The sequence below is a fragment of the Notamacropus eugenii genome, chromosome 3, assembly GCF_028372415.1.
Source record: "Notamacropus eugenii isolate mMacEug1 chromosome 3, mMacEug1.pri_v2, whole genome shotgun sequence".
NCBI classification, from domain to species: Eukaryota; Metazoa; Chordata; class Mammalia; order Diprotodontia; family Macropodidae; genus Notamacropus; species Notamacropus eugenii.
The window spans coordinates 436,183,872-436,197,540 of NC_092874.1; the positions used below are offsets into that span (position 1 = coordinate 436,183,872).

At 41.8% G+C, this 13,669-nt stretch overlaps 1 protein-coding gene across 6 annotated transcripts in view; it reads left to right on the forward strand.

Annotated features, from left to right (window-relative positions):
* The window catches only part of SRGAP3 (SLIT-ROBO Rho GTPase activating protein 3), a 269,566-nt gene that overhangs the window by 131,243 nt on the left and 124,654 nt on the right, over positions 1-13,669 (forward strand). For all 6 annotated transcript variants that reach the window (XR_011964714.1, XM_072598587.1, XM_072598588.1 and 3 more), the window contains exon 3: positions 13,393-13,555. Coding sequence is in view for 5 of the 6 variants with exons in the window: in XM_072598587.1 (XP_072454688.1) it covers positions 13,393-13,555 (163 nt within the window). In the remaining variant the exon portion in view is untranslated. The remainder of the gene's footprint in view (positions 1-13,392; positions 13,556-13,669) is intronic.

The following is a 13,669-nucleotide window of genomic DNA, read 5'->3' on the forward strand; positions in this document are numbered from 1 at the left end:
GCATGATGCCCATCACAGATGTCCGGGATGATGGCTGGATGGGAATGGTCCATACCAGGAGTGGGGAACCTGTGGGGAACCTGTTTACAGAATCAAAGGGCTACACTTGAGGACCTAGAGGGCCACATGTGACCTCGAGGCAGCTGATTCCCAACCCGTAGTCCATACTATCATGTCTATCATTTGGGAAATGTGGTATAATAGGAGGAGCTCTGGGGTTGGAATCACAAAAACCTGGGATAAAATTCTGATTTGCAATCTGGTTAACCATGGGTAAGCCACTGCTCCTCTGTGTAACGTTAATTTTTCAACTTTAAGTATGATATTAGAGAAAAAATGATGGACTTGGAGTTGGGACATGGGTTCAGATCTCACCTCAGATACCTACTAGACTTGTGACTATGGGAAAGTCACTTCATTCTAATTTGTCCCTCTGTAAAATGAGGGCAATCATATTAGTAGTACTTATCTCAAAGTCATCCCATACCAGCCAGTATTAGCTCCATAGATGCCATGAACATTACACAGCCTTAGGTTCACATTTATGGAGGATATTTGCAGGTAAGTGGACCTCATATGACTTGTGTCCCCATCCCATATGGAACACGAAAGCCCACCCCTATCTAGCTATCCAGGTATAAACTTTGTAATAGAAGCCTAGGTAAAGAACAGTATAGACTTAATTAAAACATTTCATTAGAATAGAAAAGGAAATGTAAGACATCAGAGATATTATTGATCCTTCTTTCCCAAAAGATGGTGAATTCATCCACAATTTCCACCAGAGGAACTTGCGAAAATAGCCATCCCAAGACTCATGACTCTGAATTGGAGAAAAGTCATTTTCCTTTTCTTTGGAAATGAATGAGATTAGGTGTGTTCCTGAGTGAAGAATGCTCCATGGGGAAAATCTGGGCAAACCATCCTGTTATGGGTCTGGAAGAGGTCTGACAGAGCCTCTGGCACATCCGGACATAGGTTGGCTACTTTCACCCATGTGGCATGAGGCTTTCCACTCTCTCTTGAAGACTCTTGCTGCCTCAGGACAGCTTGGCTGTTCTTGCTCTTGCAATGTGGACCTCATAAACATACTGGGGAATACTTGGGCTCATGGATGATACCACTGCAGACTCAGTTCCACCTCACCCCCAGTCGAGAAAACTCCACCAGTCAGAGTCTGTACCTTCTGCTGCAGTTACTTTGTATGGTAGGAATTTGATCTCATGGGAAATAAAGTTCTGGAAAACCTTGCCCAGTGAGTGAGTGACTGCTCATTGGATTTAGGCATCATGGAAGATGTGTTTAGATGGATGTCCCCCTTTTACATAAATGTGAGGCATTATTAATATTTGCACCTTCTGCCTCACAGTTGTTGAGTGGAACAAATGAGATGATGGATGTGGAAGTACTTTGTAGCCATAAAGAGCTCTTAGTATTAATAATAATTGAGAACCAGCTGCTAATGCATCTAAATGTACTTCTCCTTTGTTCGCTAAAGAAAGAGAGGAAAAGGAAATATCTGGGTAGAGGGACTTTGGAAAGAAATGAATTTGCAAAGGTTGGGGGGCAGGAACTTTCTTTTTAAAAATTAAGCTTTTTATTTGGAGCTTAAACACAAAATGGAATGGCATTTGCATATATATGATATATATATACATACAGAAAAAAGATTATATATGAAACATGACTGTTACATACATTTGGCTTTTATTTTAAGCATATAATAAAATCAGCCTGTAGTTTTCAGAGTTCTCCTGCTTGACTAGCTTTCTTTCAGGCCTTCCTTCTGTTCTTTTCTCTCAATTAAAAAAAGATTCCTCAATGACTCTTTTTTTTCTTTTTTTCTTTCCCTAGTTCCATCCCCCTTTTGACCTCCTGTTAGAAAAAAAAAAAACAAATCCTTTGTAACAAATATACATAGTGAAGCAAAAAAAAAAAAACATTCCCACATAGACTGTGTCTGAGGATGTTTGTCTTATCCTACATCTTGAATCCATCACCTCGCTAGCAAGCTTCATCATTGCTTCTCTGGAATAATGTTTGCTTATTGCATTGATGAGGATTCTCAAGTGAGCGAGTGAGTCAGTAAACATTTATTAAGTATGTATGTGCCAGATACTGTGTTAAGTGCTGGGGATACATGGAAACTGGAGCTTTCAAAGAAACAAAGAAAGAGGCAGGTGAGGGAGGGAATTGGAAGCATGCTAATGTGGGAGAGGAAGGGAAAAGAGTTTCTCATTTGCTGATGACTAGAGAGAAAACCAAAGGAGTGAAGAGAGGGAATTCCCAGGTAGTATTAAAGATGGAAGAAGGGGAGATGAGAGATCTTCACCTAAATTTCTTCTTGAGTTTTAGCTCATCCTGAAGACTAAGGAGGCAAATGACTGCTAGGGAATGGAAAAAGTGGACTTCAGTAAGATACAGCAAGATGGTGGGTGATGAGGGAAAGAACAATATCAAAGAACCCACATGTGCTGAGAAGAATTGGGAGCACTAGATAACTGGTGCAGAAAATGACAGAGAAGAGATCTGTATCTGTTGGAAGCCATTTGGCTTGTAGGCAGTGGAAGCCTGGGAAGAAACCTGTGATATAGGGGTATAAGGTTGATAGCTACCTTGAGGTCACTCGAAAGTCACCGTATATATTTTACTTTTTTTTAAAAAAATGTTTAATTGAGCAAGGGATGGAAGACTTCTGTAGAACCAGAGGAGTAGGTTGTCATGATGCTCAACAGGGTCATCCCTACAATGTGTTATGTGTATGTGAGAATTGAGGATGGGCTAAAACAGGAGGAAATGAGAACAATGATTCCAATTTATTTTCCTGCAGGGCATTTGGTTATTGCAGAGAGGCAATGTATTAATGGGTATGGTAGGGTTGACAATGGAGTCAAGAAGATTTAGGTTTATTTCCACCTGTGATAACCCTAGGGGCAGTTAGAGGGTTCAGTGGATAGAACACTGGACTAGGAGTGAGGAAGACCTGAGTTCATATCTGACCTCAGACACTTACCAGTTATGTGACCCTGAGCAAGTCACTCAATCCTGTTTGACTCAGTTTCTACATCTGTAAAATAATCTGGAGAAGTTAATAGAAAACCACTCCAGTATCTTTGCCAAGAAAACCCCAAATGCGATCACAAATATGACTGAAATGACATGATAGTGCTAGCTCTTCTCTGTGACCCAGGAAAGATCCTAAGACAGGCAAGATCTCTTAAGAACATCAGACAAGGTGTCTATCTGCATTAGTATAGGGAGTTTCCATAGCAGGAGTTGTTGCTAGTAGTGTTCCCTACGGTCCCTCCAACAACAAACTTGCTCTCCTCCCAGTCACCCAACAAATGCCTGGTTCCTTTCTAACTTAACAGCCTCACTAAGTACACTAGAGGTGAGGGGCTTAGCTCTGTCCTACATCTAGGATGTATCCTCAGGGAGCTCTTCCTGGCTTTAAAACCCAAATTCCACTCACTCCTCCAGGGTGTCTCTCAATGACAATCAGATGAGAAAATGGAAGTGAAAGTCTGCTGTAAACCATAATTCATTATGTAAATATAACTGACAGCTAATGATAATAGCTCGTATGTATGTAATGCTTCGTGGCTTTCACATGCATCATCTCGTTTGATCAATACAAACCCTGGAAGGTAAGCATAACTGACACTGAGATGAGGCTCTGAAGTTCACAAAGTGCTTCACGTATTTTACCTTGGTTTTCATGATAACCCTGTAGGATAAGGTACTGTCATCCCCATTTTACAGATGGGGCAACTGATGCTCAGACAAGTGAGGTGATCATGGACTTAGCAGATATCAGAGCCAGAGGCCTGCAAAGGATTTTACAAATATTGTCTCGTTTGAGCCTCACAACGAGCCTGGTGGGTAGGTACTATTAACATCCCCATTTTACAAATAAGCTCAGAGAAGTTAACTGAGTTGTCCAAAATCACATGGCTAAAAAGTGCCTGAAGAAGGATTCAAACTTGGGTCTTTCAGATTCTGTTGTCCAACACTTTATCCACCTGCTACGTTGCCTCTCAGGTAGGCTGTGAATGAAGTAGTGTCTTTAGTTTACAGATAAAATAATTGCCCTGGAACTAGACATCCAGCCCAGGTCTCCTGGCTCTCATTTCAGTGCCTTTGCTATTACACCACTATACACCACTGATTATAATGATGACAACAGTAGCTAACATTTCGGTTTGCAAAGCGCTTTACATCCATGATCTTATTTGAGCCTACAAACAGCCCTGTGATGTATGTGCTTGTACCTTCGCTCTTAGATTACCTCTCATTTACTCGGTGTACATTGTGTGTGTGTGTGTGTGTGTGTGTGTGTGTGTGTTTGTATTTTTTTGTGTGTATTGTTCTCCCATAGAAGTAAACAGGACCTATTTTTGTTCTTCCTTTGGATCTCCAACAATGCCCTTAATACTAAATGCTCCTTGACTGATGGAAAGCACCCTCACTTACCTTAGCCATCCTTAATCCTACCTTGATCAGTCTGGTCCATTATATGGACCTTCTTCTCCTGCCAGATTGGTCTGTTCACTTTCCTCCATGCCAGTGAAGCTCATCCCACTTCCATGCCTTTGCCCTTGTTGTTTCATTCCCAGGCTTTCCTTCCTTACTCCCTTCTGCTTATCTGATCATTCAGTTAACAAATATTGACTGAGTCCTCTCTGCTTGGTGTGGCACCCAGGTCATTCTCTGCTTCCTGTGGGATGCCTCTCCAGCTACTCCAAAGGGCGTACTGCTTTCCCTCTTCTCCTATCTCCCACAGCTTACATATGCAATTCAAACTGTCTTTTGTTGTATTTTGACCTACACTTCCACATCTGTTGGGCATGCAGTGACTAGAGCGCTGGGCCTGCAATCAGTAAGACTCAAGTTGAAATATGGCCTCAGAAGCTCACTAGCTGGCTGTCCCTGGGCAAGTCACTTAGCCATTGTCTGCCTCGGCTTCCTTATCTATAAAATGGCGGTAATAATAGCACTTACCTCCCAGAATAAAATGGAATAGTATTTGTAAAGTCTCTTGCAAATGTTAAAACACTCTATAAATTCTAGCTGCTGTTATTATTAGACATAGTAAACGGTAATCTCCTTTTGGGTAGGACAGTGGCATATTTTTAATCTCCCGTTGTGCTTAGCACATAATAGATGCTCAGCCAATATTAGTTGGTCTGCTAATTGACTCTTTTATGGGCATGAGGGTTTCCCAGGCATAAATTCAAAGATGGATAGAAACAAGGAAGAATGATCATAGGCGATAGGATAAAACGTGAGAGCTAGAAAGGAGCTCGGAAGTCACGTAGTCCACCTTCCTCTTTGGACAGAAGTGGACCAGCAAGTTGACATGATTTGCCAAAGGTCACCTGGATAATTAATGGCAGAGCCATTTGTCATTGTGTCTTCCCCAGACAACCTTAATGCTAGACATGTTGTAGGGAGAGCGAGGAGCAGGAAAAGTTTGATCGCCCTCTATGAGGATGAGCAAAGGCCTCTGCTCTTCCTCTGATCCCCTGGCTGCCTTATCCCCATTTCCAGCTCTGAAATCCTAACCAGACCAGTACCACCATTGTTACTGTAAAGGATGTGCCACTCTCCTTCCTCCCTGATAGCTGTACTCACTATGGTTGTGCCCTTCCAGGATGAGGTACCTTTCTTTGACTGCTACATTCTCACACATGAAGTCTCCTCTGTTACATATTTTTGGAGGTAGGAACTGTCCCCCTGATGCTTGGACTTGGCACAAAAGAAGCAATTAAAGAATGCTTTTTCATTCACTGAATTTTGTGAAAAAGGTGGAAAACTAATATATCTTGGAGGGATCTTATAGGTCATCTAGGGTTATCTCCCCTGCCCCAACTTTACAGATGAGGAAACTGAGGCCCAGAGAACTTCAGGTCATAAGTGGCAAAACCAGGGTCCAAACTCAAGTCCTGTGACTCCAATTTTAAGGTTCTTTCTATTACTGAACCAAGAGCCCTTCTTCTGGAAAGATGGTATCTAGAACAGTTTTTAACCTTTTGTAATCATAATAGCTTTGCAAATATCATCTCATTTGATTCTCATAACAACCCTGGGAAGCAGATGTTGTTTTTTCCCTCATTTTACAGTTGAGGAAACTGAGGCAAACAGGTTAAGTGACTTGTGCAGGGTCACTCAGCTAGAACATATCTCAGGCTGCATTTGAGTACAGGTCTTCCTGACCCAAACTTGATGCTCTTGGCTGCCTCTACAGTTTCTTGTACCCCATTGGTAAAACCAGATATTACTGTGGTTTGTTGCCTACGTTCATAACAAAGGAAATACTAAATTTCAGTTAAATATTAGTGAAAATGAAGACGTAACTTTTTCCCATCCAAGTTCACAGACCCTTTGAAATCCATTTATTGGTGGGCCCCAGGTTAAGAACCCATGGCCTAGATGACCAACCTTGGTACCCATTGCAAATTTGAGGGGCTACAAACCACATGCCCCCAGTCCTTGACATCTTCCTGCCTCATTTTATCTATTATTCCCCTTCTTCCAGCACTAATCTCCTTTGGCCCCTATTACTTCAGTACTGACGATTTCACTTGACGATTGGCAGTGAAGATTCCAAGTCAGGAGGCATGCTTTTTCCCCAATCTGGTTTGCATTTCAGCCAGCTATCCCACTAGCCCAACATTAGGTATGTCCCTGGAGGCCTGGGGGCCTTGGGGAGAGAGCCCATTCCTTTTGTGGCCCACAGAGTGAGTCATGGTAGAAGGGACACCTGCCCTCTGGAAGGGCACAGCCTCAGCAAAACACACACCCCTTCAGGGGCATGACTCTTCTCTTTGGAAGGCAGAACATTTCCTTGGACCTGGTCTCCTTGGACGCCAGCTCATGCCTGTTCACTGCAGGCTCACCTCTGGGGTGAATGCCAGGATGAGGTGAGAAAAAGCATTTCTCCTCTTTCTTTTTCTGGCTCCCAGATGCTCCCTCCTCCCACACACACTTTGAGGCTTCGTTACGCTTTTCTAATCTGGATCCATGTGTCTAGCAAACATGAACAAGCTGTTGGGCTTAGAGACAATGTTGAGACCTTTCTCTTCCTTTCTTTCCTTCTTTCCTTCTTTCTTTCTTTCTTTTCTTTCTTTCTTTTTCTTTCTTTCTCTTTCTTTCTTTCTTTCTTTCTTCCTTCCATCCTTCCTTCCTTTCTCTTTCTTTTCTTCATTTCTTCCTTCCTCTTTCTCTCCCTTTCTTTTCTTTCTTCTTTCTATTCCTTTCTTTCTCTCTGATTTTCTTTTCCTCTCTTTGTCTTTCTAGTTCTGTCTGTCTCTCTTTTCTCTCTCTGTCATTTTCTGGCTCTCTCTCTCCTCTCTGTCTCTTTCTTTCTGTCTCTCTGTCTTTGTCTCTCCAGTCAGAAAATCTGAGAGCATGCAGCCAAGGCATTAAAGTCTTGCAAGCCAGAAACATGAGGCAGCACAGGTTAGTGGAAGAGGACATTGGGCTAGGAGGCAAGGACACATGAGAACAAGTCTTAAGCCTTCTGTTCTCACTGTGTGACCTTGAGTGAGACTCTACCAGTCTCAGTTTCCTTGTCCCTAAAGTGAGGAGTTTGAGCTAGATGGCTTCTGGAGTCCCTCCTAGTTTTAAATCTTGGGATATCAGGATCTCTAAGGTTCTTGTGACCTTGTACCTTCCCCTTTAAGGTGACCATTCATTCTCAATGTATCTTTTGCGCCTCTATTTCAATATGTGTTGTCTCCTCTGTTGGAATGGGAGCTTCTTGAGGGTCGGCATGGCCTTGTCTTTCTGTGTATCCCTAATACCTGGAACATGGTACCTACTTAATCAATGCTTGTTGAGTGATTGATCATAGCTGTGTGAATTACAAAAGAGAGGGTTGCATTTAGAGCCAGAGTTGAAATCTCTCTTCCGTCACTTACTACCTGTGTGAGCCAGGGAAATTCATGTAATACCTTTAAGCCTCAGTTTCCTCATCTGTAAAATGAAGGTATTGAAACAGAACAGGAGTTCTTAACCTGGGGTTCCTGCATTTGTTTTTAAACAACATCTTGCTAGCTATATTTCAATATAACTGCTTTCTTTTGTAATTATATATATTTTATTTTATGCGTTTAAAAGCATTCTTTTGAGGAGGGAGCCCTAGGCTTTACCAGACTGCCCAAGGGGTCTAGGACACACAAAAAAGGGTTAAGAACCTCTGCTAGAGATCATTTTGATGATCCCCTCCAGCTCTAAATTTCTGGTCCTAGGATCCTCGCTTTAAAGTTCCCTGGCCCTGACCCAACCTGTGAGGTTGACTAGCTGAGTGAGGTCTCATCAAGGTGGTGAGTTCGGGGAGGGAGTTAGGAGTGTGCTGACTTTGCCACCTTCTTGACTTGGAGAATAAAAAAAATGCCTTTCATCAAATTGAGCCAGCTCTGGTTTGCAGGACTCTGGAGCCCTACCTTTAGATGAGCCCATATAAAATCTTGATTCTCAGATCCCTTTTCCTCTTGGAGGGCAGAGCCATCCTGGCATGAAATGATGAAGCCTTGCAAAGTATCTCTACCAGCTCCTGGTACTGACCTATCTTCCAGGAAGCTGTAAGTTATTGCATAGAGACTAGCTTAGGTTATTGGTGATATCACTTCTGTAAACAGCTTAGTGAACGAAGCCACTGCCTGATTGCATTTAATTAACCCCTTGCCAGTCACATTCATCCAAGCTTGCTCGGAACGAATTTTTATTTACTTACTGTCTGATTGCTTCACTACCTTCTCTGACTTTTTATGACATAGGATAAAGTCCAAAGTCCTCAGAATGGCCATTTCAAGGTCCCTTGCAATTGGGCTCCAGCCCATGGTTCTAACGTTGCTTCTGCCTATTTCTCTGCATGGAATAGCTAGGCTGATCTCATAGTGGGAAGAACACTGAAGTGAAAGTCAGGAGGCATGGGTTCTGGTCCTGACCTTGAAGCTTACCTTGAAGCTTGAAGGTTTCCTCTCTGGGGACCTCAAATTCTCCTACTCGTAAAGTGGAGGGAGTTATACTTTTGAGGGTTCTAAACCTGGAGTTCATGAACTTCTAACTTTAATATTTTGACTCTGCTTCATCATAATTGGTTTTCTTCATAATCCTAATTATTGGAATTTCACAGGCAAGTCAGATGGAAAAGCTTTAAGGTCTAATGGAAAAGCAAATGGCAACACATCGTCTTTAATGCCATTTATGTGGACAAAACACATGTCTTATTTAGATGTAGAAGGGATCTAAGAGGTCTTTTAGTCAAACCTTCCATTTTACAGATCAGCAAGGATGCCTAGGAATGTGAAGCGACTTACTCCAAGGCCCAGGTTCTTTGATTCCAAATCCAACATTCTTTCTACTTTTCATCCTATAACAACTTCAGGGTATGAGCTGAACGTATCTATAGGTGGGGCTGAGGGTGCATCATGTGATAGATAGTGATAGAATTCCAATCTTGTAGTCAGGAAGACCTGACTTTAAATCTCCCCTCTGACAATCACTGGCTTTGTGACCGTGGGAAAGTCAGTTCACTTCTCTGAAGCTGTTTTCTTATCTATAAAATGGAGATAATAAAAACTGAGGCACCGACCTCTGTCTCAGTGGGCTGATGGGAACCTCTGATGAGCTAATGTACATAAGGCATTTATAGACTTTTAAGTGCTATATTAATGTCAGCCACTATTATCTTTATCTTACAGATGAGGAGATGGACAGTCAGTTAGTGTATGTGTCAGGTGGCATTTGAATGGGCACCTTTTGTAATTCTGAGTCCAGAACTCTTACCACTATTCCACACAGCCTTTCCTTCTGCCTGTGTGTCACCAGCCCATCCCCCTCCTTCCTTTCTTCCCTCTTCTCTCCCCTACCTGCTGATTTAGAGGATTTGGAACTTTCACTTCACCATCGCAGTGGTCAAAGAGCACTGCAGGACCTTGCAAGAGCCCACTTTTGGGAAAAGCAAGACAAGGGACATAAAAGTGCCATAAAGTTTGTGCAAATTATCTAAACCTATGGTGGTTGTCGTTATTATTTCTTTCCTGGATTAGGGCCTTCTGATCTGTAAGAAGAATAAAGTAAAACATACAGATCTGTCAGGTTATCTCTGATCATCAGCTGCACTTCTCCACACTGCCAGATGCTCATGATTTTGAGAGGCACCAACTCTTGGTCTAAGGGTGATCAGTTCTCATGAATCCTAGAGTCTCTGAGCTGGAAGAGACCTCTAAGGCTACCTAGTCTGTACCCGAAGCCCAGTCTTTTCCACAAAATCCCTAACAAGTGGACCCTTTGCTCACCCTTTGCTCTGAAGCTCTCCAGTGAAGGGTTACTCCCTCCTTTCCAAGGCAGGCCTTTCTACTTCTGGATACTTTTAATTGTCAAGAAATTTTTCCCTATTGCAGCCTCTGACAACTTGCACTCTTAGCTCTTAATTCTGCCCTCTATGGTCAAACAAAATCAGTCTAATTATTTGTCCACGTGATTCCATTTCAAATATTTTAAGATAACTCATCTTCTTCAGCTAAAATGTTCCCAGTTTCTTCCACCAAATCCTTGTGTAGCATGAACTTTATGCCTTTACCATACAGGTTAATTTTACCTTGAAACTGCCACCATTTTGTATAGGGTTTCATCACCTGGACTATTGCAATTACGTGCTGGTTGGTCTGCCTGCCACAAGTCTCTCCTCACTCTGGTCCATCCTGCACTCAGCCATCAAAGTGATCTTCTTAAGCAAAGGTCCAATCACATCGCTTCACTGTTGAATCAACTCCAAAGGCTCCCTATCATTTTCAGGATTAGCTATACAATCTTCTGTTTCACTTTTAAAGTCATTTGTGATGGAGATCACTGACAGAGTGACTTAGTGGTTTGTTCAGATTTGTTAACTTAAGCTCATCAGGGAAAGCTGTATAGTCTTATTGTCAAATTCTTAATTACCTTGGATTTTCAACTTCCTACTAGTCAATTTTGCCCTGTCTTTTGTAGTTTAGCAATCATTCTCTTTGGGAAACAACCAAATCAAGGTGACTCTGTCTTCTTTCAATTATCATTGGTATTTCTGCTGCCTTTGGAGGACCTAGAGATTTTCACAGAAGAAACAAACCAGTCATTGGTGCTAGAAAGCAACATCTTGTATTATAGAGAGAATTTAAATTATATGACAGAAAGAACTTGCCTTTTAGATAGCCAGAGAGCCATGGGAAAGAGGAACAAAGAAGTGAGAGATATGTTGGTATGACAGTGGGCTGAAAGAAAAGGGTACAGCTAGATCTTTGGAGGGGGCATAAGGTCCCTGCCTCACCTGGGATGGTCATAGGATCATAGAGTTAAGACTGAAATGGGCCTTCTTAGATTATCTGGTCCAGCCTCTTAATTTTTCTTGAGGAGGGGAGAGGGAAGGCAATCAAGGTTAAATGACTTGCCCAGGGTCATTCAGCTAGTAAGTGTCTGCAATCAGATTTAAACTTAGATCCTACTGACACCATGGCCAGTGCTCTATCCACTGCACCACCTGGCTGCCCCTACCAGGGTCTTCATTTTAAAAATGATGGGATTAAGGACCAAGGTTAAGTGACTTTCCCAAGGTCACCCAGGTAGCAAAAGGTAGAGTTGGGATTTAACCTCAGGTTAGATCTTTAGGAGGAAGGACTCCCTGCTGCCATGGCAACCAGGTTCTCTGTTACTCTACCATTTTTTTTTTTTTTTTTGGCTGCAAATTACCAGGGCTGTCCTGCACAGTAGGGTTGGGCTTGGCTGTGAAAGAGGGATAAGCTTCCTATAGAAGGGTCAGAGTCTTGATCAAATGTATACAATTAATTTCCCACTCCTGATGTCACAGTTGGAGAGATGCTCAGCATATCAGAGGGAAGTATCTAGCATTGACTTTCATGTAAGATAATAGCAAGGATTTATAGTCTTTAAGGTTTGCAAAGCACTTTACATATATTACATCATTTGATCCTCACATCTGTGGGAATTAAATGCTCTTATTATCCCCATTGTTGCAGATGTGGAAACCGAGGCACACAGAAGGTAAGGGACGTTCTGCTGCCTCAGTTCATTCTGAGCTTTAGTTTTGCTAACACTCTTCATATAGGACCATGGCACTCTTTGGAATCATCTCCTGTTCTTTTTGCTTCTGTCTTTTGTAAACCTCTTTAAAAAAACAAAACCAAACCCCAAAGAAGTCTATAAGTGTATCCACATCGGTCTCTTCAGACAATTCTTCCTTTTCCTCCTCCTCAGAACCATTTCTCTGTATATCTTCAGAATTTCATAGTTGAGGGCTTTCCACTTATTCTGGACCTTTTGAAACTTACTTTCCCCATTAGCTAGGGCGTGTGTCTAATTATGCCTGATGTTCCTGTTCTTTTCTACTCCAAGTGCTGAGATGGAATGTATCCTCAACAAAGTTCCCTGGTTTCTACTTCAGGGACCAACCAGCTCTTCATCAGAATCAGGGAAATCATTGCATTCCCTTCATTTTGAAGGATGAAATTATCAGCAAGGCAAAAACAAGAATGTTAACTGCACTGAAAATTTCAAGATAACCAAAGTCCCCCATTTGCTGCTATGTATCATACGGCATATATCATTACTACTACTATATGTCATACTGCCATATCAGACTTGTGGTCTGTTTCTTGGACTCCTCATCTATTTCTTCCTTCTGTTCAGGTGGTCTGTTGTTTAATCACCACAATATTGCTCCTCTTTTTTCTTTCACTGGTCTTCACTAAAGGAACCTCCACTGTGCTTTCCAGTTCTGGTTACTGTATTTCTTCTTGTGAGTACATTTTCTTAATGAATAAATTATAAGTAAATAAGCAGCTTTTATTCTCCACTTATAATTTTTATGGGTGAATAAGGAGCCTCAGTTTAATGCCTGCAAAAAGCAAGAACAATCACCAAGCTCATTAAATTGTCCTTCTTCTAACACTTTCATTTCCAAAATTAGCAATTTGTTTATGTAAAACCATCTGCTTTCATTGTGGGCTCTTAGGAATGTATTTACATGTTACAGCTGATGCATTTTACCATAGGGAGTCAGGTTCAGTTGACATGACTGCTCATAATTCTAATCCAAGCAGAAGGGCTTTATCAGGGAACTAACTTTGGAGATAGAAGTGTAAACTGAAGCCCAATTCCTTCATCCACTCATGGCCCTCTCAGCTGTTGCTTCTGTTCTGTAAAGCAAGGAAAAACATTGTTAGGGTTCTAAATATGACTCATTTGTGGATCTCTAAGCTCTTTTTTTTTTTTTTTAAGTCAACTGACATTTATTAAACACTTACTAGGCCTGGTCACTTTTTTAGGAGTAAAAAGACTGTCTCCAGTAGGTTGTATATTAAACATTGCTTGGGATTATTTTTGTTTCCCCAGGAAGGATCAATACCTCCTATCTCCTGTGAATTGTTGGTATCTAGTGTTGAACCAGACCCGGCGTGAGAGTAGGGACCACGCTACCCTTAATGACATCTTCATGAACAATGTCATCGTCCGTCTCTCTCAGATCAGTGAAGATGTTATCAGGCTCTTCAAAAAGGTGAGTGGGAAATCAGTACTGGGGGTAATGGGTTTGTGGAAAAGATGGAAGTGTCAAAGCTCTGGTCAACCGAACATAAACTAGGAAAGATGCTAGATTATACAAGGTGGCTAA